The sequence below is a fragment of the Trichoderma camerunense genome, assembly GCF_050948025.1.
Source record: "Trichoderma camerunense strain CBS 138272 chromosome Unknown V8C40scaffold_6, whole genome shotgun sequence".
Classification (NCBI taxonomy): domain Eukaryota; kingdom Fungi; phylum Ascomycota; class Sordariomycetes; order Hypocreales; family Hypocreaceae; genus Trichoderma; species Trichoderma camerunense.
The window spans coordinates 1,814,832-1,835,451 of record NW_028145364.1 but is presented as its reverse complement, the minus strand read 5'-3'; the positions used below and the strand labels follow the sequence as shown (position 1 = coordinate 1,835,451).

At 49.9% G+C, this 20,620-nt stretch overlaps 5 protein-coding genes across 5 annotated transcripts; 3 read left to right on the top strand and 2 right to left on the bottom strand.

Moving 5' to 3' along the window:
* The first annotated feature begins 3,462 nt into the window (after nucleotides 1–3,462).
* On the top strand, nucleotides 3,463–5,421 carry V8C40DRAFT_241886 (amino acid permease/ SLC12A domain-containing protein). Its single transcript, XM_083215110.1, has one exon. It carries the CDS (start codon nucleotides 3,673–3,675, stop codon nucleotides 5,257–5,259), a length of 1,587 nt encoding a protein of 528 aa, XP_083075192.1. The 5' UTR covers nucleotides 3,463–3,672; the 3' UTR covers nucleotides 5,260–5,421.
* A 1,214-nt stretch (nucleotides 5,422–6,635) lies between these two features.
* On the top strand, nucleotides 6,636–10,490 carry V8C40DRAFT_264653 (non-ribosomal peptide synthetase; the record flags this gene model as incomplete). The annotated part of the gene is made up of 1 exon (XM_083219556.1): nucleotides 6,636–10,490. The coding sequence occupies one exon, from the start codon at nucleotides 6,636–6,638 to the stop codon at nucleotides 10,488–10,490; it is 3,855 nt and encodes a 1,284-aa protein (XP_083075191.1).
* Nucleotides 10,491–11,909: 1,419 nt separating this feature from the next.
* On the top strand, nucleotides 11,910–14,520 carry V8C40DRAFT_286521 (Arylsulfotransferase domain-containing protein; the record flags this gene model as incomplete). Its single annotated transcript, XM_083222540.1, has 3 exons — nucleotides 11,910–12,608; nucleotides 12,720–13,361; nucleotides 13,426–14,520. The coding sequence occupies 3 exons, from the start codon at nucleotides 11,910–11,912 to the stop codon at nucleotides 13,852–13,854; spliced, it is 1,770 nt and encodes a 589-aa protein (XP_083075190.1). The 3' UTR covers nucleotides 13,855–14,520.
* V8C40DRAFT_241878 (uncharacterized protein) lies at nucleotides 13,869–15,796 on the bottom strand. The gene is made up of 3 exons (XM_083215109.1): nucleotides 15,645–15,796; nucleotides 14,537–15,276; nucleotides 13,869–14,479 (listed from the first exon to the last, which is right to left on the bottom strand). Exons 1-3 carry the CDS (start codon nucleotides 15,728–15,730, stop codon nucleotides 14,010–14,012), a joined length of 1,296 nt encoding a protein of 431 aa, XP_083075189.1. The 5' UTR covers nucleotides 15,731–15,796; the 3' UTR covers nucleotides 13,869–14,009.
* A 262-nt stretch (nucleotides 15,797–16,058) lies between these two features.
* On the bottom strand, nucleotides 16,059–20,531 carry V8C40DRAFT_241877 (RNA dependent RNA polymerase-domain-containing protein). Its single transcript, XM_083215108.1, has 3 exons — nucleotides 19,444–20,531; nucleotides 18,590–19,384; nucleotides 16,059–18,529 (listed from the first exon to the last, which is right to left on the bottom strand). Exons 1-3 carry the CDS (start codon nucleotides 20,402–20,404, stop codon nucleotides 16,350–16,352), a joined length of 3,936 nt encoding a protein of 1,311 aa, XP_083075188.1. The 5' UTR covers nucleotides 20,405–20,531; the 3' UTR covers nucleotides 16,059–16,349.
* Nucleotides 20,532–20,620: the final 89 nt, after the last annotated feature.

The window sequence follows — 20,620 nt, the reverse complement described above, 5'->3', positions numbered from 1 at the left end:
GCGTCTTTTCAGCTTGTCAGCCTGTCGTTAATTTATCAAGCGCCGTTGATGATGTAGCTAGCACGCCTGGATATATTATGGGCAAAGTTTCGTTTCGGATCAGCTGAAGGCCCCTGCTCATTTGGCTGTGCGAAGTGAAGCAACGGCAGCCATATTACAGCCCATGATGTATCTACTCTCAGATATGGAGTGTCAGTAAGTGCATATTTATAAATGATTTTCCAGTCTCGTAATATATCCTATCTCATCCTTTTTGATTGCTTGGCTCATCTTTCTTCCTCGGCCAAGCCTGGTATAAATGCAGGGTCAGCATCATGACTTCATGTTACCACTATCGCCTTAACCTGTACTGTCATTTCTCATATTTTGGTAGACCATTCATTGTAAGTTTCCACCAGTTTCATTACGTTGTTTCACATAACACGTGATGACAAATGAATCTCAAATGATGCCATAAAGGGCGTCATTGACACTTCTTTATAATCACGACTCTCATGCTTTCCATCTTTTATAATGCTTATAATCAAGTATTTAATGAAGACAGTCTCGCATATTATGGCCCAAAAACACATATTGAATCTTTATTTCATCACCACATCACCTTTAGAAACATACACTCTCTCATCGGACCGTCGGTCACCAATATTCAGCTCGTGGGGCTCAACCCCAGGTTTGCGGAAGCCACCCGCTCGATCCACCACATGACGCCATTCCCGGATCCAACCAATACTCTCTGCGTCGCGCTAACTCACGCCCATTGGCTGATTTCCATCACCAGGGTCAGAGCAAAGGGCGTCATTATTATGAGGTTAAAACAACTTCATTCCAATCTTAAACAGTATGTTAATTTATTAGATATCAACTGCAAGAGAAGATGAGCAGCGAAAGGCAACGTTCTATTGGTACTTTTCTTGACGTGTTATCCCATAGCTACTATCCCAAGTCTCGACATACCCTGTGACTGCATCGAGAGGCATGTCTTTCAAAGGGCGTAAGACTACGTACTCAACTGTCACGGCGCGTGGTATTCTCTATTGTTTTTCTTTTTTCCAAGATCTGGCTCACGGGAAGTTCCCGATGCCCTCATATGATACACTTAACACTTATGGGGCCATCGGAGAAAACGAAGGTATATGCCAAGTCTATCAAACCTCGAATACGAGACATTGTAAGCTTTACTTACCATAATACACAAAGACGGTGAACAAAACTCTCCAATGACAATGATGAAACGCATTGCAAATATTGAAATAGTTCCACTCTTCAGCGCTCGGTCCAAGGCATGTTTCCTGGGACCACTTCATTCTGGATCGTCCTGATGGCCACGCCAGCACCATCAACTCAGTTTGACCCGTCCGTTGAATTCCAACGCACGGATAAAGCTTCCGTTTTGACCAAGTTTACAAGGGCCTTGAGCATTGGCCATCACCACATGTCGTCTAGGTCAATCCAAGCTGCGATACCTCGGCATTCTCATCGGCCGATAGATTACACATCTCAACGATTCAGAAAACTCAGAGAGAAGGTTTGTGAAATAGTGCTTTATCTGCTGTGACTATCACGTAACTATATATGTAATCGCAACCATATAGCTACTCCTGGAGATTGGAAACGCATAGACCAACCACTTCTTCCACCATGTTACACAATTCATGACTCAGTAGAGAGTCCGTGTGTGAGTACAGACAGCGCACACCGACTACGGAGGGTGTTGCAATGCCATCTAGCGTCCGTCTCCACACCCGACTTCTCGAGTGTCAGCTCATCGCTTCCAGCGGCCCAAATGGAACTTCCGAATGTAAGATTGCATTAACCTCCGATTCGGGCCTGTAACAGCCCAATCAGCCCACCCAAAGGCCGGCTGTCCTCGGTGCTGCCAGTTTCAATGATATGCATACGGAGTACTGTAAGACACCAGCAACAAAGTGGCAAGCCCAAAAAGAGGTGGTGCCTCACGAGGTCAGTCAGCACCTAATACCACATTAGAAACCGAACATCCTCGCCCGGTGTCCATTTCTCTTGGTAACAATATCCACAAGCCGATGCATCTCAGCTCCGGGATGAGCGCAATGTGGAGAGGAAGCGCGTGTATATCCTTGATGCGAGCAGATCACCTGTTGCAAGACCTGGGGAAAGGGAAAGGCTGCCCATGGGGAGACGAAGTTCAGTACGTAATAGTTGCGCCGGATAGAGGGCGTATCAGCTATCGCGTTTCGTTATTTGGTCTACAGGCGGGAGCGGAGTGGACCTGGTGTGTGGAGTTGCGACCTGATTCATTCATACGATGGCCATTTGATGCTCTCTGTTCGTATGTCCAGTCTTACTATTCCTCTACTACGAGTACGACTATGACCCGGCTAGTGTCTGATATCACGTCCGTAGTGCTGCACCAGTCAGTCGTAATCACGTCGTAGCGTAAACCAAGTAGCCAGGATGTTTTTCTTCTTGCCAAGTTTGCCATGCGTATCACCTGTTATTAATGAATATCCATGGCTTGCGTCGGCGCAGAGACACAGAATGGAGCAACACCCCCGTCGACTCAGCGTCACATCGCCCGCAGTCGGAGCCTCAATGCCTGCTAGCCGCTGCAAGAAGGAAGAAAAAGAGTCTTGATTATCGTTACCTACTAGGTACGGAGTCATATGGAGTACGGAGTAACCAACTGCTAGCATACGGGTAGCCGTTCCCTCGTATGTACGGTGTCCTCCGGCGGGCGTCCGCATCGAGGAACAAGATTAGTTCCATCAAACCACCAAAGACGCCGAGATCTCTCCCGTTGTCCCGCCTCTTGGTTTTTTTTTTTCTCCCCTAGCGAGTTGGTGGCTAATAAGCAAGAAACCAAGGAAGATGGAAAGAAAAAATTTCCCATTCGCCTCCCAAGAAAATCTGCCCCGATTTTACGCTTCGTCGCGGCCAGCGATTGGACCTGGCTCGCATTTCCGCGGCAATGCCGACCGAGATGCGGTCTTTTCGCAGCCACAAAGTGAAGGCCAAGCGCTAGAGAAAGCCGCTAGAAGGATGCACAGAAAGTCGTAGCTCGCTCAGGGATTCAGCTTCTGCGCCCTTTGGATTACACCTCCTTTGTTAGGCTCGTCGGATGTTTTGATGAGACGAGGTAGTTCGAGATGGACGGCGTCGAGGCCGGATATGGCGATTTGCCTCGACTCTTTGGGGGTCAAAGAGCGCCTTGGAAATGACGCAGTTCAAAGGCCCTTTTAATTCTACAGTCAGTCAGGTTGTTTTCTCTCTGGCTATCACGGCGTTACCTGTGCCGAGACTGGTTTAGCCCCATCAAACTCTTCATCAGTTGATGGGTCTTATATGGGGCAAAAGTGAGGGTCTCGCCAGAATGATAAGCTGGACGGCGGTAGAGTAGTGTAGCAGTAGTAACGTTGATGTGTCGAGTTTGGAAACGCCAAATACGACCTTCTAAGACAATAAAGTTCAGCCTGCTGCCCGACCTTGTTTTCAGTCCCCCTTGTCTGCTGTCTGCTTCCCTTGTGTGGTGTTGTGATATATACAAGCGGGTGTGGCTCATTCTGTGTCCCCTTCGCCCTCGTTCTTGTTCCCGCCATACCTCTCTGATCGATCTTCAGTGCTCCGCCTCTGACTCAATTCCCATCTTTTTTTTGCTCCCTTCCGGCTTCTGGAGCAAAGAATAGAAACGAAAAGATGGCCGCTGGCGATGCGACCGCGACTACTTCCCCCGTGGGCCCGCTCATGACCGACGAGAAATACATCCAGGGCATCAACGACAAAAGCTCAGGCGATGTTCCGGGCACCGACCTCGCGACGGGCCAGTCCGATGAGGGCCTGAAGCGTGAGCTGCACTCTCGCCACTTGCAGTTCATCGCTATTGGTGCTGCTCTTGGAACTGGTCTGTTCCTTGGTATTGGCGGTGCCCTGTCCAAGGCCGGGCCTGGTTCTCTCTTCATCTCCTTCTTGTTCCTCGGATCAGTCGTGTACTCCATCATGGTCGCGCTGGGAGAGATGGCGTCATACATCCCCGTTACGGGTGCCTTTACCGTGTATGCTTCGCGCTTCATGGATCCTACTCTTGGTTTTGCTATGGGTTGGATCTACTGGTTCAGTTGGGTCATTACCATCGGCCTCGAACTGACTGCCAGCGGTCTCATTATCCAGTACTGGACCGAGTCCGTCAGCATCGGTGTCTGGATCGCCATTTTCTGGGTTGTCTTTACCGCCGCCCAGTTCTTGCCGACGTTTGTCTTTGGAGAGATGGAGGCATACCTGTCTAGCATCAAGGTCATTACCATTATCGGCTTCGTCATCTTCGGCATCTGCGTCAACGCCGGTGTTGGTGACCAGGGCTACATTGGCTTCAAGTACTGGAGAGACCCCGGTGCGTTTGCTCCGTACTTGGTTGATGGCAAGATTGGCCAGTTTGTCGGCTTTTGGACGGTACTCGTCACGGCCGGCTTCAGTTTCCAGGGCACGGAGCTGGTCGTCATTGGAGCCGGTGAGACGGCTGACCCTCGCAAGGCCATCCCCACGGCCATCCGCTGGACCTTTTGGGCCGTCTTCCTGCTCTTCAACTGCACCGTCTTCTTCGTCGGCATCAACGTGCCCTATGACAACCCCGACCTCCAGAACGGATCGACCAACGCCTCTGCCTCGCCTCTCGTCATTGTTGCCAAGCTCGCCGGCATCCAGGCGCTCCCTTCCATCATCAACGCCGTTCTTCTGACTGCAGTCTTGTCTGCTGCCAACTCTGACATCTATTCCAGCAGCCGTATCTTGGTCGCCATGGCTGGAGAGGGCCACGCGCCCAAGTTCTTCAGTCGCGTCAACAAGTATGGAACCCCTTACTACGCTGTTGCCGCCTGCTCTGCCTTTGGTCTGCTGGCCTTCCTCAACCTGTCCAACAACGGAACGACTGTGTTCAACTGGCTGCTGAACATCACGGCTGTTGCTGGTTTCATCAGCTGGGCGCTCATTAACCTGTGCCACATCCGCTTTATGAATGTGCTCAAGTACCAAAACATCCCCCGTGACGAGCTCCCATACAAGGCTCCTTTCCAGCCTTACCTGTCATGGTTTGGCTTCTTCTTCAACGTCCTGATCCTGTTCACCAACGGCTTCACCGTCTTCATCGACTGGGACACTAGCTCCTTCTTTGCGGCCTACGTCAGCCTTATCCTCTTCATCGTTCTCTATGTCGGACACAAGATTGTCTACAGGACTAAGTGGATACCGGTGTCCGAGGTGGACATTTCCAAGGGCCGATCGGATGCGTAAGCTGATGATGATGATGATGATGGAAGAGGAGTTGGTTGGGTCATTCGGAGTAACTTGTGCGTGTGTGAAAATAAGCGGTTAATTGTTGTACTTTTATTTATTTTGTCTTGTACGAGTGTCATGATCTAGTCTAGGTAGTAATTGATACCCCATTTTCTGAGACGTCATGTCATCTTGGTTTTGTGAAGTTGTGGAGGTTGCGCAAAATGAATTGAGTCTTTCTGACTGACCTGACTTCAACTCTCATGTATGGATTGTATGCATGTGTTGAAGACGCACATATGGACGTGGCTCATCTTCATCACATTGGCTAAACGTTTGATGGAGTTGAATCAGAGAAACAAAAAAATGCGAGATTAAATATGCCAAGCTTCCAATCAGTCTCTTGCGGAATATTAATGCTTCATGCTTCCCCACGCTCGCCCGCTATCACATGTCAGAGTCTTTCGCGTTCGTATTGTGTTTTGTTGGGCAAATCAAACAAAGTGTTGAAAGGACACAGAGCTAAACTCAAGACGGTATACCCCACGCTTTGACCCAGATGTAACATCTCACAAGTGCTTCACATTTTCATGTCGTTCAAATAAGGAGAAGAGCGGCAGATGATAAGGCTTTGAATAAGCATGGCTGCTTAGAACAGCACACAGCAAAACTCTCAATAAAAGTTCACTAAGCATTATATTACCTATCCGTCATTCTACAGCCACTGACTGATAAGAAAATGTGAGAAAAAGGACAACCTCTAGAAAAGCAAAAGGCACGCGACCCCAAGCCGTCTGTGGATTCACGCAGCTAAATTTGATGTGGAACAACAACTCCAGGCATTTTTCACAGGTCAGACCAATCACAGCATCGCATCCAGAGATCGCCAGCTCGATAAGGCCCCACGACAAGAGATTTAGCTTGTGGAATTGGCCAGCTGTTGAATGAATACAGCCTATTGAACAAGGCCAGCACAGTTTGCCGGCTATAGCCTCAGTCCCTTTTGTTTCTTTCTGCACTTTGGCTTCTTCCTCACACCGCAGACGTTGCACCGCCTCTCCCTCGCGTATCACAGTTTCATTGCATACTGCAAGCTAATCTTTCAAGGTCGAGACCGGAGAAAACTCGCCGCGCTAGGGATCACAAGTGGGCCAAAAGGCTGAAATCCCACCACCAGCATCGAACCCCCTGCGCCCAATTTGGCCTGCTGGGCGGCAACACATACGCGAATTGAAAGGCCAATTGATACTTAAGAAGCGTTTCATGATATTTTGAGCATACAGACAGAAAGACTTTTGGCTGCTCATTTCTCGGGCCACCATTTGGACGCTGTGTCAACACTTGTGAAGCATTGGCGCCGTTTCTCTTCATCAGCCTTTCGCCAAACTTCCAAGATGAGCATCATTGACACAACAAAGGATCTGGCGGCCTTGTTCGAGCAACAGGCTCAAGCTACGCCAGATGCCATCGCCCTGGAGGATGAGAGCCGGACTCTCACCTATGCGGAACTCGACAGCCTGACCTGGTCTTTGGCTGATCGCCTGCGCCAGTATGGAGTTGGCCGTGATGATCTGGTTGGAGTGTTGATGGGACGGAGCGCAGACAATGTCATTGCGTCTCTTGCTGCTCTCCGAGCTGGAGGAGCCTTTCTCGTGCTGGAGCTGGCCTATCCCATGGGCCTCCTCAACGATGTTATCGACGATGCTAAGCCGACTGTCATCATAACACAAAAGGCTCATGCTGCCAGCATCAAGCCTAGTGTTGCTACAATTATCATCGACCAACTTGAGCCTACCACCAACGGACATGCCGCCCCTGTCGTGGTCGAAACGAGGGAGCCTCTGCCTGCAAGTGACGACTTGGATCGCCTGGCCTTTGTGTCGTACTCATCAGGAACCACCGGCAAGCCCAAGGGCATTGCAAACCCTCACAGAGCTCCTGTTCTCAGCTACGACTTGAGATTCCGCACAAGTGATCTCCAGCCAGGAGACCGTGTTGCATGCAACGTATTCTTCGTCTGGGAAATGCTGCGTCCCTTGATCCGAGGTGCCACAACAGTTGCCGTTCCCGACAACGCAAGCTACGACCCCATCGGCCTCGTCGAGTTTCTTGCTGCCAGACGTATCACAGACACCCTCATGACCCCCACTCTGCTGACCACCGTCCTCTCACGACATCCAAACCTTGGTGAGAAGCTTCCTGAGCTGAGGTCATTGTGGCTGAACGGCGAGGTGGTCACGACAGATCTTGTTCGTCGAGCCTGCAGCGCTCTCCCCAACACTCGCCTCCTCAACGTCTACAGCGCCAGCGAGACACACGAAATAGCTGTGGGTGACATCAAGACATTTGTCGACTACGAGTCTCGCGTCTGTCCCGTCGGACCGCCTGTAGACCCCGAGCACATTTACATCTTGGACGAGGCTGGAAACAGGTTGGACGCAGGTGTCAGCGGCGAGCTCTTTGTTGGTGGCGATTTGCTAGCTAGAGAGTACCTTAACCTCCCTGAAACCACTGCCATTGCTTTTCAGATGGACCCCTTTGAGAAGAAGGAGGGCGCTCGAATGTACCGCACCGGAGACATGGCGCGGATGCTCCCGTCTGGCCTCCTTGAGATCACCGGCCGAGTGGGCGGGATGATCAAGACTCGCGGCTACACCGTTCAACCAGGAGCCGTCGAGACTACCATTGTGAAGCACCTAGCCGTACGGGATTGTGCCGTCGTCGCCCACGGAGAAGGCCTGCAGAAGCAGCTCGTGGCTTACATCGTCCCGGACACTGAACAGAACCCAGGCCGGACGATTGTTGTCATCGACGAGGCCGGCCACAGCCCGGTTGCTCGACGAGCGCTCTCAGCCCATCTTGCACATTACATGATTCCTCCTCTGTGGGTTGAGCTCAAGGAGCTGCCTACGCATGCAGTCTCTGGCAAGACCAATCTCAAAGCCCTGCCACCTCCTCCTAGGCCGAAAACTCCCGTACAAACTGCAAAGACGGAGAGAAACGTCACTATCAAGATGGACACGATTATTAAGATATGGGCTGCGGCTCTCAATGTCCCAATCTCAATCATCACGCCCAAGCACGACTTCTTCGACCTGGGCGGTCACTCTCTGATTCTGGCGGACCTTGCCAGCAGACTGACCAAGGCATTTGGATTCCCCGTTCCCTTGGGTCCGTTGGCAGGTACTCCCACTCTAGAAGGACACCTAGAAGCCGTCAAAGCTGCTCGTGATGGCCACACCGAGGAGGTTCAAGCAGAACTACCAGCCGTCCTTCGAGCTGACGCTGTGCTTCCGGAAGATATTCAAGCTATTCCAGGCACACAAATGCAGCGCCTCAGTGACGCTGAAACAATCCTCCTCACTGGATCTACCGGTTACCTTGGAGCATTTCTTCTCAAATATCTTATCGAACACACCTCGGCAACTATCCTGTGCATGGTGCGATTCACAGAGCCTAATGAAGACTGCCGCCCAGCCGGCACAGCGCGAATCCGCAAGAACCTCATCGACCTAGGCATTTGGAGCGACTCAATGCTGGACCGTATGGAGATTGTTCCAGGAAACCTGGCCAGGAGCCGTCTTGGTCTGTCTCCAGAGGCCTTTGAAGAGCTAGCAGCTCGTCCTCAAGTCATTGTGCACGCCGCAGCTACTGTCAACTTGGTCTACCCTTATGCCGCTCTGAGAAGTGCCAACGTGGGTGGAACGAGGGAGATACTTCGCCTTGCTTCGCGTGGCGGTGCTACTCTTCACCACATTTCGACTAATGGTGTGCTGCCACCATCGATCGAGGGCTGGTCCGAGGATGCCATGATTGACTTTGATGATGTGCCCACCAAGCTTCAAGACGGCTACGGCCAGACTAAATGGGTTGCAGAGAAGCTCGTGATGGAAGCCAGCAAGAGAGGCATCCCGGTCAAGATCTACCGACCCGGAACCATCAGCGGCCACAGTGTCACCGGTGCTGCCAACACTTATGATCTCCTCAATGCCCTCTTTATCGAGTCGCTCCAGCTTGGCCAGGCTCCAGATGTTGCCAACTGGGTCGTTGAAATGACTCCCGTCGACTTTGTGAGCAATGCTATCATCACATTAGCCGACCACACGCAAGGAGATCAACTAGTGTATCATCTTGGTGATCCCAGCCCGATCAAGGCCGCAACTCTCTTTGACTCCCTCGCTGAGCTAGGCTACGAAACGGGTCGCCTCCCATGGGACGAGTGGGTAGAACTCTGGAACGAGAAACGAGGCTCTCGTGGAGGAGACGAGCCCTTTACTGTTGATATTTTACGCGGAGGAATGCCCACCGCCGATTCACTGCAAGGCGCCATTGTTCTCAAGGACAGTGCTACGCAACCTACACTAGACTTGTACGGAATCGAGCGGATCAAGATCAACGCCGCCCTTCTCGAGACGTACACACGACACTTTTACGCCAGGGGCTGGCTTCCCAAGCCTCCTCGTCGACTCAAAACCAACGGAGCAGTCTCCAAGAACATCAAAAAGGGGCGTCTCGCCGGCAAAGTCGCCATCGTCACAGGTGCCTCTTCAGGTATCGGAGCTGCAGTCGCCGCTGGTCTGGCCATGGAGGGTGCATCCGTGGCTCTTGCTGCGCGACGCACCGATGCCCTCGAGAGTATCAAGGCCAAGATCCTCAGCAACAGCCGCGGTAAGGTCCTGATCCACAAGACGGACGTTGCAAAGAAAGACCAAGTCGATGCTCTCGTCCGCGAAACCACGGAGAAGCTCGGCCCCGTCGACATCATCGTGTGCTGCGCCGGCGTCATGTACTACACCATGATGGCCAACGTCCAGACGGATCAATGGGAGCGCACTGTCGACGTCAACTGCAAGGGCGTACTGAACTGCCTCGCCGCCACGGTGCCCGGCATGCTAGAGAGAAAGGTCGGCCACGTCGTCGCCATTTCTTCAGATGCAGGCCGCAAGGTGTTCCCCGGACTCGGCGTATACTCGGCCAGCAAGTTCTTCGTCGAGGCTACGCTGCAGGCTCTGCGCGTCGAGACGGCCGGGTCTGGTCTCCGCGTGACTTCGATCCAACCCGGTAACACTGCCACGGATCTTCTAGGCATGTCGACTGATGCCGAGGCCGTCAAGAAGTACGGCGAGCCGTCGGGGGCAAAGATTCTTGATCCGGAGGATGTGGCGCGGTCGATTGTGTATGCTGTGTGCCAGCCGGAGCACGTTGCAGTCAATGAGATTCTGATTGAACCTCGAGATGAACCCATTTAACATGTATAGCCGTAATATGAGGACAATCTGGGATCTTTAAAAGAGAAACATATTGGGAATGGCGGTTAAAAAGGGGAATAGGGAGATATATATACACGCATCTCACGACTCACATCGTTTACATAATGGTTTATATAGTAACCTTGTAATAAATTGTTCAATACATGTTTAATCCAGCTCGTTTTCTTAGCCATCTCGCTCAATACAGGTTCTCAACAGAAGCCTTCGGAATATCGCTTCAGGGTAACGGATCGTCGGGCGGGAAGAAATTGCCTGCAACGTCCACGCAAGCGGCGACCCACTGCGGAGCCGAGCAGCTCCGATGCTTCGGACTTAGTTTTTTTGTGTTCTACTTATCTTGTGGTATAGAGGCAGAAGGCATTTTCTGCTGCACTGTTAATATTTGAAAAGAAAGAATTAAATCTTCAATTTAACAGGATGGTCAAAGGCGAAGGAGTCTTTGCAGCTATTTCTGGTCTCACATCGTGAGGCACGGCGGGCATTTGGAGATCGACATCGCTCCCCTCGGCAACCCTGACAACTGAGACTAGAACATCCATCCATCTTATCCAGAAACCATCTGCAATCTATAAGGAATAATATAGGGATTCAGTCTAGAAACAAATGGCACAGTTTCTATTCAGCAACTCTTTCACATATAACATCTATACCATCATCTATAACTACTATCCATATCGCGGCTCATCGGCACCTCGCCAAAATACCAACCCATGACTTGTTTCAGACCAAACCGATCGTCAACGCCTATTGTCTTGGCAATTCTCATCTTCATTCAACATGCTGCCATTAATCATTCTCATTCGCTCATCCAGTGCATATATAATCTTCTTTCCCAGCCCCGAAGGCCGCTCAACCAAGATCGACAGTCGCCCAATATCTCGACCTTTAGTTAGTTCCGTGAAAAATAACCCAAGTAGAAAACGGACCATTAAATCACGAAATAGCGTCCATGGAGCTTTCTCTGTATTGTAAAGTCCATCAGTTTTTATCCTTAACATCTGCTATCTCTTAGTGCGGTTAAATGTCGATCATTGATGGAGCAAAGTCAGAAGTCGAAGCAAGTGGATTCAAAAAGGGGCCGTGGCCGCGTATGACGATTTGCGACTACACGGTTCCAGTATTTTTTAAACAAATCCATTCGCTCACTTAGATAGTCTGTATTTTCGTCGTAACAATTTTCTTTCTCATCCTATTTCGTTGTTAACTTCGTTGTCATTCCGTGTTTTGTCTGGTTTGAACCTTTATGCTTTCTAAAGGTTTCATATAATCCAACTACCGCCATTCTTTATCAGCACTATTGCAATGAGTTCCTTTTCTAATACCCATTGTCTATCGTTATTGTAAAAACGCTATATCCTTTCGATACTCATTCATCTGCCGGTATTCACATCTTATACAATGCACTTTTCTTCAATTATCAGCGCAACTGCGCTTCTCTTTGCTCACTCCACTCTGGCCGACGTCCCACTCATCACCAATGCCACCGACTTTACAACACTTTCCGCCACAGACAAAGGCTTTCCTAGCCAAACATTCCGCTCTTCTGACATCATTGCTCCCGTCTTTCTTGTGAATAAATGGGAGCAGGATCAAGTCGACAATGCATCCTTCATCTTCCTCGGAACAGTCTACGGGGAGAACAAAGCAGGCCCCATGATTTTCGATGCCCGAGACATGAGCCTCGTGTATGCCGATCAGAAATACGAGAATACGTATACTTCAAACGTACATGTTATTAACGGCACTCGCTATTTTGCTTTTTGGGAGGGTGGCCATACTCGTGGCCACGCAAACGGAAACTGTCTCTTCTTCGATGAAACCTACAGCCTCAAGTACAACGTCACTGCCCAAGGGCTCAACGACGCCCGTGCCGACATGCATGAACTCAGCGTCACCCAAAGCGGAACCATCATCTTCTCAACATACTTCAATATCCCTTTCGACTGTCGCTCTGTGGGAGGACCAGAAAATGCGCTCCTCATGGACAGCGGCTTCCAAGAAGTCGATGCAGCAACGAATGAGTTAATCTTCGACTGGCAAGCTTCAAAGTTCTTCACCATCGATAATTCATATGCTTCATACAACGCAGATTACGGCGTTAGCGAAGATTCCGGCTTCGACTTTTTCCACATCAACTCAATAGAAAAGGCAAGCTACATACCCATCTACCCCAGCAAACACTCATCGCTAATAGCACTCACCTTTTAGACTCAAGACGGCAACTATCTCGTCTCCAGCCGCCACATGTCCATCCTCACCCTCATCGACGGCAAAGACGGCCACCCAATCTGGATCCTCGGCGGCAGACAAAACCAATTCACCGACCTCTCCAACGGCGCAGCCACAAACATCAGCTGGCAGCACGACGCCCGCATCATTCCATCATCCAACATCACAGACGAGACTCACATCACCCTCTTCGACAACCACGGCGAATACAGCGGCCCCTGTCAAGGGAAATGTCAAACTCGTGCTCTCCGCATCGCCGTCAACCAAGTCCTCCACACTGCAAGGGTAGTCAGCGAATTCTTCCATCCAGAAAACATCGACTCCGGCGCCATGGGAGGCTATCAAACTCTAGACAGTGGAAATATCATGACGGGATGGGGATACTACCCCGGCTTTGTCGAATACACCAGCGATGGCACACCGGTTATGGACTTCCAGAGAGGTGCAATTGGCGGAGAGCCTCTTCCGGACATGTTTGCCTACAGAGTCAATAAAGGAGATTGGAAAGGGAACCCTTCATGGGCACCAAGTGTGGCCGCTGATGCACCGAACAACAGCACCCTCGATGCCACCGTCTACGTTTCGTGGAACGGCGCAACAGAAGTTTCCTCATGGGCTATAGTAAGCATCTCTCTTATCCTTCAAATACTGTATTCAGCCTCATACAAAATGCTAACTCCAATAGTTTGCTTCGAATGATCACAGCAGCATCAACAGCCACACAAACCTCATTGTCGAATCTCCCCGCCATGGCTTCGAAACCGCCATCTCCCTATCAAGCCAAAACACTACCCGTCGATACGTCGGTGCAGCCGCTGTGTCATCCTCCGGCGATGTCCTCGGTTCAACCATTGTCATCGATCTCCAAAACGGAGGCAAACCTGCCACTGTAGAGAGCGGCATAATCACCCTAAAGCCTCCATCTCCATCACCGCCACCATCATCATCATCAGGGAGTCGAAGCACAAGTACTAGCTCGGTAGGTGTCATGGGCGGATCGATATTTGGTGCTGCAGGCGTCTTTTATGCAGGAGTGTACTACTGGCGAAGGAGAACGAGGGCACGACGTGGCCATGGAGAAGAAGGATACAGGATGGTAAACTTGAGAGATTAAGAGGACAGCTCAGGTCATATTAGTACAATGATGTTAATATTAGGTAGGGTATGTATTAAACATTGAATATTCTAGCATCTAAGTCATAGCCAACGTTATGATTCGATAAAGATGAGCTGGCTGCTTGTGCAATGGTGACAATGGCAGTGAGTGGCCTACATCTGCCTCTGCAAGGACATGGTGCCATCCATTCGCCAACTCGCATTCAGTAGCGTGTCTTTCACGTACTTTTCTGCTGCCTCTTCTGCTATATGCTTCATCCTGCCTTCGAGTTCGCTCTCTAGCACCTCTATTCTCTCCCTTGCGTCATCATCTACTTGATTCAACATGCGATCAACTTCGTCTTTAACTTCTTCAATCACGTCAGTTGACTGGATCCTTAAATCCGTCAGTTCGTCGTCAACACGCGTTGCAACTTCTTCTAGTAATTCTTCTCTCTCCTCCGTTCCATAGCGGCAATGGTTGGAGCTGGCATCCACATCAAGCAACTTTTCTCCGAGCTGTCTAATGCTGTTCATGATACGGTTTTCCATGTCATTGAGAATGGCGTTAATGGGTGGCATGTCACTGTTCTTCGTAGAAGAGCCGTTTTTATCAGCTTGGGGTATATCAAGTTTGCGTTTTTCTAAAGTTACCAATTAGTAAGGTTGAAGTCACCAGATGGTAAGTGGAGTGCACATACTGGAGGCACGTTCGTTACTAGATGTAGGGATATAGGGCGGAGGGGACTCTGCTTGCACATGAGTGCTCGCAGCCGCTATGCTTGCATTGGCGATTTGGCCCCCTTTACCAGTATACAGCCCACTGAGATCACCAAGCGCGGCATTCCAGCTCGGGCGAGGCGAAAAAATGGAAGCGATTTTCTTCAACTGGGCTGATGGAGTCGTACTGGAGCTGTTGAGACGGACGGTGAAATCTTTCACTTGAGAGAGTGCCACGATCGAGTTCATTAAAGCTTTGCTCTTGGGCTTGGCAACAATGGGGTCCTTGGGCGTAACAAGGTCGGGTTCCAGTCCCAATGAGAAACATAATGATCGTACATTATTCTCATTCTGATAGGTGATGGATTCGATGATCTCAGGGCGAATATACACATAGATAGCTCGCCTATTGGGAGGCTTGCTGGACTTGATGAAGACGTCGCCATACAACCGTAAAAAGGCTGTGTTGGCCGTGTTATCGATGTTTATCTCGAGATCCAGATGGTCAGTCTGGTGCACTTCATCGTCTTCATCCCTCCATGTAACTGTGTTGTTTGAGCAGTGTATTTTGATTTCATCGACCTTTGTCGTCTGTTTACTGGAGCTAGGTATCGTCGCGTTCGGTATGGCTGGTTCCTCGCTTTGACCCTTGTTGATTTTGCCTGCATTGCTCACATCGAAGTCACGGTTGTCATCGACATGTTGGGGTTGCCGCCCCGGTCTATAACACGTCAGTTCACTACTCGAGAGGGAGGAAGCATGCACGTGTAGCCGGAATGCAGGACATTGAATCAAGATGATGAAGTTGCAAAGGCGTAGTGAAAAGCCCCTTCGCTCAGCACCGGATGACTACGCCTCACAGAGAGTCTTGCAAAACGGAGGCAAACAGAGGCAGGGCGCTTTCGCACGCTGTCCAAGGTCGCGGCCAACAAGACCCCGATCCTGCTACCAGACTCTGCTGATAACAGGCACCGAGATGGATCTTGCATGCAGTGAACCCTCTGCTGAAGCTCGCCATCCAGTAGAGCGGCACGGCTATCCACGTAGGCTGAGAGCCTAGTGGAATCACACAAGGGCTATCTCACTAACCCGGGCGGATGAGAATCTTGCGTCAGTTCCTCATGGTCGGTGTTGACGTTGGTGTCCTGAGTGTACGATGCAGGACTGTTGACCATGGCAGACGAGATGGATGGAGGGCGTTGCCCGGGGTGGAAGAATTCATGGTCCGTCGAGAGGAGAGGTGGCTGAGATGCGTTGGGAAAAGGGCGGTGCGTGAATTTAGGATTGCTGCTGGAGCTCTGTGGATGACTAACGCACTAGGTGCTCACTAGTCTAACCATATTTGGATATTCATTGGCGCTAATCTGATTTGGGCTCGCGTAACACTTGCCCCGCTTTTAAGCTCATCAACCTCGAGAAAAGCTCACGTCCAAGTATTCCTGCTATTACTCGTACTAAGTTTGTAGTATGAACTCAATTATCATCATACACGGCTTCGAATCTGCCATCTTTCTTCTCACAAGCATGAAATTCATATATAAGGTTGTCATACATAGTATAAACTGTACTATGCTATCATTAGTCATATCAAAAAGAAGACAAGATATATGCAAGTCGTGTCGCCAATACGCTATCAACCAAAACCATCTTTTCCAAGTTGATTCGATCCACGGGTTTGGTAATACCCTCTAATAAACCAATTTTCGCCGCTTGCAGTGATTTTCAAAATAACAAGAAAACTAATCCTTCATCCTTGCTCTGCGAATCTTCTTTGTTACACAGTCCTTATCGAAATCAAGCATCGTCAATAACGGTGCCGTTGTCGTCAAAGTCAAACACCTCTTCGAGTGCCACCGCGCTCTCCGAATCTCGAGCAGCCTCTCTCTGTAGCTGCAGAGACGTGATGAGCTTCTTGTCCGGTCGCAAGACACCCCACATCTCCGGTATCACCATAACCTTTGATGTCTCCCCTGGGACACGATGCGCCATCGCTTTGATGAAGCCTAGTTGTTTGCCCGCCATGTGCCAGACGAATTTGTAACCATTATTGTAATGCTTCTTGAATGCGGTCGAGGCCTTGAGGAGTTCCCAGTTGCTCATGGCCGAATTCTTGTTAGAATCATGAACCAGCTCCGGAAATTCGCCGCTCGCGAGCAATTCTGCCGGTAGCTGTATATCAATCCATTTCTGGTACAGGGAATCTGTCCTGGTGGCAAACTTGGAGTCATCGGTGCCATTTCGAGGCTTGACACGCCACTCGTCTTGAAGCGTATTAATCTCGTCTCGCAGATATTTCAGAAGCTGCTTGCAGCTAGCAGAAGTTTTTGACCTCTCCTCATACATATTGCAGAGCTTTGTAAGGTCTTCATCATAAGGTATGGCGTTACTCGCTTTGACGGTTTGGTTGAAGCTAGTCAAAACTTCGTCAATAACCCTGTCAGCGACATCAAATTTCAAGTAATCGAGTATATGTAATCGGCCCTGTGGATCAGGCCTTCGTGATCCTCCCTTTTCTTTCGCATACTCTGGATCGGGAAGGAAGGTGGACTTCTTCTCAAGGTGTCGAATGCAGAAACGCTTCCAATCTTCCTCTGTAAACTCAATACCTTGCTTACTTTGATCAACCAAGTAGCCAAGCAACTGGCTTAAATGTATGGCATCTCGATCTTGAACAGACTTCTGAAAATAGCAGAGCCTCTCTTTATACTTTGTACATCGACCGAGAAATGAGGGCTGTAGATTGAACAAAAAAACTCTGGATATGAACTCTACACAGGCATCCTGAAGGTGCGCAGGTCGATTGTTCATATACTTCCTGTAGTTGTCTCTTCCGACCTCCTCCAAAATGTCCTTGAATTGCGTAGTCACCTTGCGAAGATATCCGCTCTTGATAAAATCCAGCTTCTGAGGCATGGAAGCATTGTCGAAATTTCTGACAATATTTTGATCCCAACATACCCACGCCATGTCGCCGTCATAGTCGCCACCTGATAGCTTATCGGCAAGGGGTATACTTCCTTTGGTCGAAAAGATAATGACGTCCTTTAACTTTCGAAGCTCTGGTCGAGATACTACCCTGACCCTCTGGATGTCGCTAGGGAGATGGGCCGGAGCTCTTGCTACTAGAATATCCATGTTCTCAAGTAGCGTGTCGGAGAATCCCTCGGCTTGAAATTTCGTGGAAAAGGAGAGATGCACCTCTCCTTCTTCAAGCGTTGATGAAAAGTCCGCAGCCATGTAAATGTAAGCTGAACACGGAATGGTGATGTTCATCTTGGTTCTCAAAATCTCAGCCTTTTTCTTGCACATCTCCCAGACAAGTTCCCTGAGATACTCCATTCTCCTCTGATCGAATCCTGAGTCGAGCAAAAATGCGACCTTATCCGCGTTATCATTGGGTAGACCAGCCAGAAATCCTGCAGACCCATCCAGCGACCGATCACTCTTTGAAGGACCGGATTGGTGAATCCATAATCGTAGGCTCATGGGTTCTTTCATGGCGGCAGCTTGCTCACCAAGGTCTGCGTGCAGGTCTCTCTGTAGGTGCTCGGAAACTACGCGTCGCATTGCGTTAGGTTGTGGTGATCGCGCCTCTAGTACCGGGATAAATTGCTGATTCAGAGATGCTGATCTCAATTCCGATGGCCAGTTTCGTATCTCGAGAGTTCGGTGGTGAGGATCATCAAAATCGCATATCCATTTCCTTTGTGATGGATAAGTTTCAACCCAGTCTCTCTCGGAGTCTTCCTCGCTCTCCACATCAATCAACCACATGCCCTTTGCACTCCCCAGTCTACCTTGAAAACAACTTGGGCAGTCAGACAACCCAAGAGCCACGGCAACCTTCCTGGCCAAACTTGGCGATATGCGGCCGATTCCATCATTCATTACCATGCCACCCCGCGTTAGATCTTCGGGCTTGTTGATGATCTGATGCTTCTCGAGAACAACAGTTGGCCACGTTCGGCTGAGACCTAATTTCATCTTGTTAGAAAACAAAGTCTCATAAAAAATATTAGGATAAAGTATCTCACTTAAAGCCAGGCGAGAAAACAGTTTGGTAACTGGTTGTTCCGAGTTGCGTTCGTTGTCGATACCAATGGCCCATTTTAGCAGACCACTGAGCTTCATTTTCGTGCGGGCCTTTGTCTCTAACGCTTCTGCTAGCGGCGAGATGCCATCGGCTGCACTGGGGCGGAAATTATTAGCATCACAAGCAAAGAAATAGACTTTGTCTACTGATGTGTTTCTGTTTGTCCCAGAAATCTTCTTGCCCTTGATATTGCGCACGTAGAATGGCTTCCAAGTCCGCCCAAGAAAATAATGTTCAGGCTTTGTAAGCCAATCCACGATCTTTTCAAGGCTCCTTGGATCCTTTTTGAGGACATTGGGCTCTTCATCCGTCGACCCCATCGACCCCGACGGCGGTGGAATGGTGATTTCCAAGAAGCGATCGGCACCGAATCGGCGCGCCAGTCGATGACCCAGCTCGAGTTTCAACGGATGTAATTGAAGACTATACAACGGCCCGGTCGAATCCTGGTTGTAGACCAAGTCTGCCGAGAGTGTAACGGTCTTAACTTTGGTCTGAAAGTCGCCCAGTGCTGTGTGCCATGCCACCGAATCGCTGGACGGAGGCAAGCTCTTGCCATGGAACAAGTGATGGTTTGAGATTGCATCTCTCAAACTGCTTTGATCATGCCAGCTATCATTTGGCTCATACAATAGATCGAATTGGTCCAGTGAAACCTTGCAGTGAAGAGCGGCTCTTGTAATCTCCCAAATCACAGCCAAAGGTGCATGTGTTAACGCTGGGATTGGCAATTTAGCTATATTATCGCCAAGGTCAGCAACAACAAATGCATTCCATATCATTACGCATGCTTACGCCAAATATTAGCAAGTTTTTCATCAATCGTCTGGCTCACAGAGCCGATGCTATCTTGGGAAGAGCGGTCTAACAAAGGCAAAGGGCTTTTAAAGCGCGGATCATCCAGTGACTCCAGCTGGTTGGTGGATTTGTTTGGTCTACTAGGGAGAGAATTCCAATCTTGCTGCACGTCGTTTCGGCTTTGGCTCAATCCAAACGAATGTGAGAAAGATTCGGCTGATGTTTGTTGTGAGTGTGGATAACGATTTGACTTGTCATGATATCCAGAGTCGACAGTCGTTTGGCTGATGAAGGATACGTCTTGCGTATTCTTTGAGGAAAAGACTTCAGACGGGAAAGAAGCTCGGCTTGAACCAAAGGTCTGATCAAAAGATGGCTGCTGAGCAAGTGGTTGAATAACTTCTCCGATAGATCGATGACTTCCAGAGGCTAGTGAGACACCACTGTCCGCAAATGAACCGCTTGAGCGGACAGGGAGAGCATCCACTGCATCATGATGTTCGTACCTGTGAGGCGGTTGGCCTTTGGGCCGCTTCTGAGAGTGATTTGCAGTCACTTCAGATATTCTCTTGCTCAATTGTTTTGATTCCAGGCCGTTGACATCACGAAGGATTTTCAAGAGGCGCTCCTGGAGCAGAGCTCGAAGACTGGTACTGAGATACCGGGTAGGACTGAGTGACTCTGCATCAGACAAGATCAACCGCCCTTGTATCTGAAAGCGCCCTAGACAGTCAGCTAACCGGCTGCCTCCTCGATAATGCAACTGTTGGATTATCTGGTAAATGTCGTCGATCCGGGCCTCCTCATCACTCCGCTGCCGTTCGCGGTATTTGCGAGGAGAGAGCGTTACATCCGGCTTGCAAAGCTGCAATCCAAAGTCATCGTTGAGCCTGCTAATAATGCGGTCCAGCTCCAGCGTAGACCGATCCTGTCCTTGAGACCCCAAGGGGCCAGACATTGTACGAGTACCGTCTAGCAGCCAGCAACCAGCAGCGAAAGCTTATCCACCTGCTCGTCCGTATAAGTGAGACTGTTGCAATAAGCCCTTGCCGTGGTGGATGCCAGCCCAAGGCTAAACTTGTGCCATTCCCGCGATTGCGGGGAATCGCCGAGCCGCCACTGTTGGAGACTTGGAGAAGCCGCACGTGTGAGATCACAGGGACGCGGTCACGTG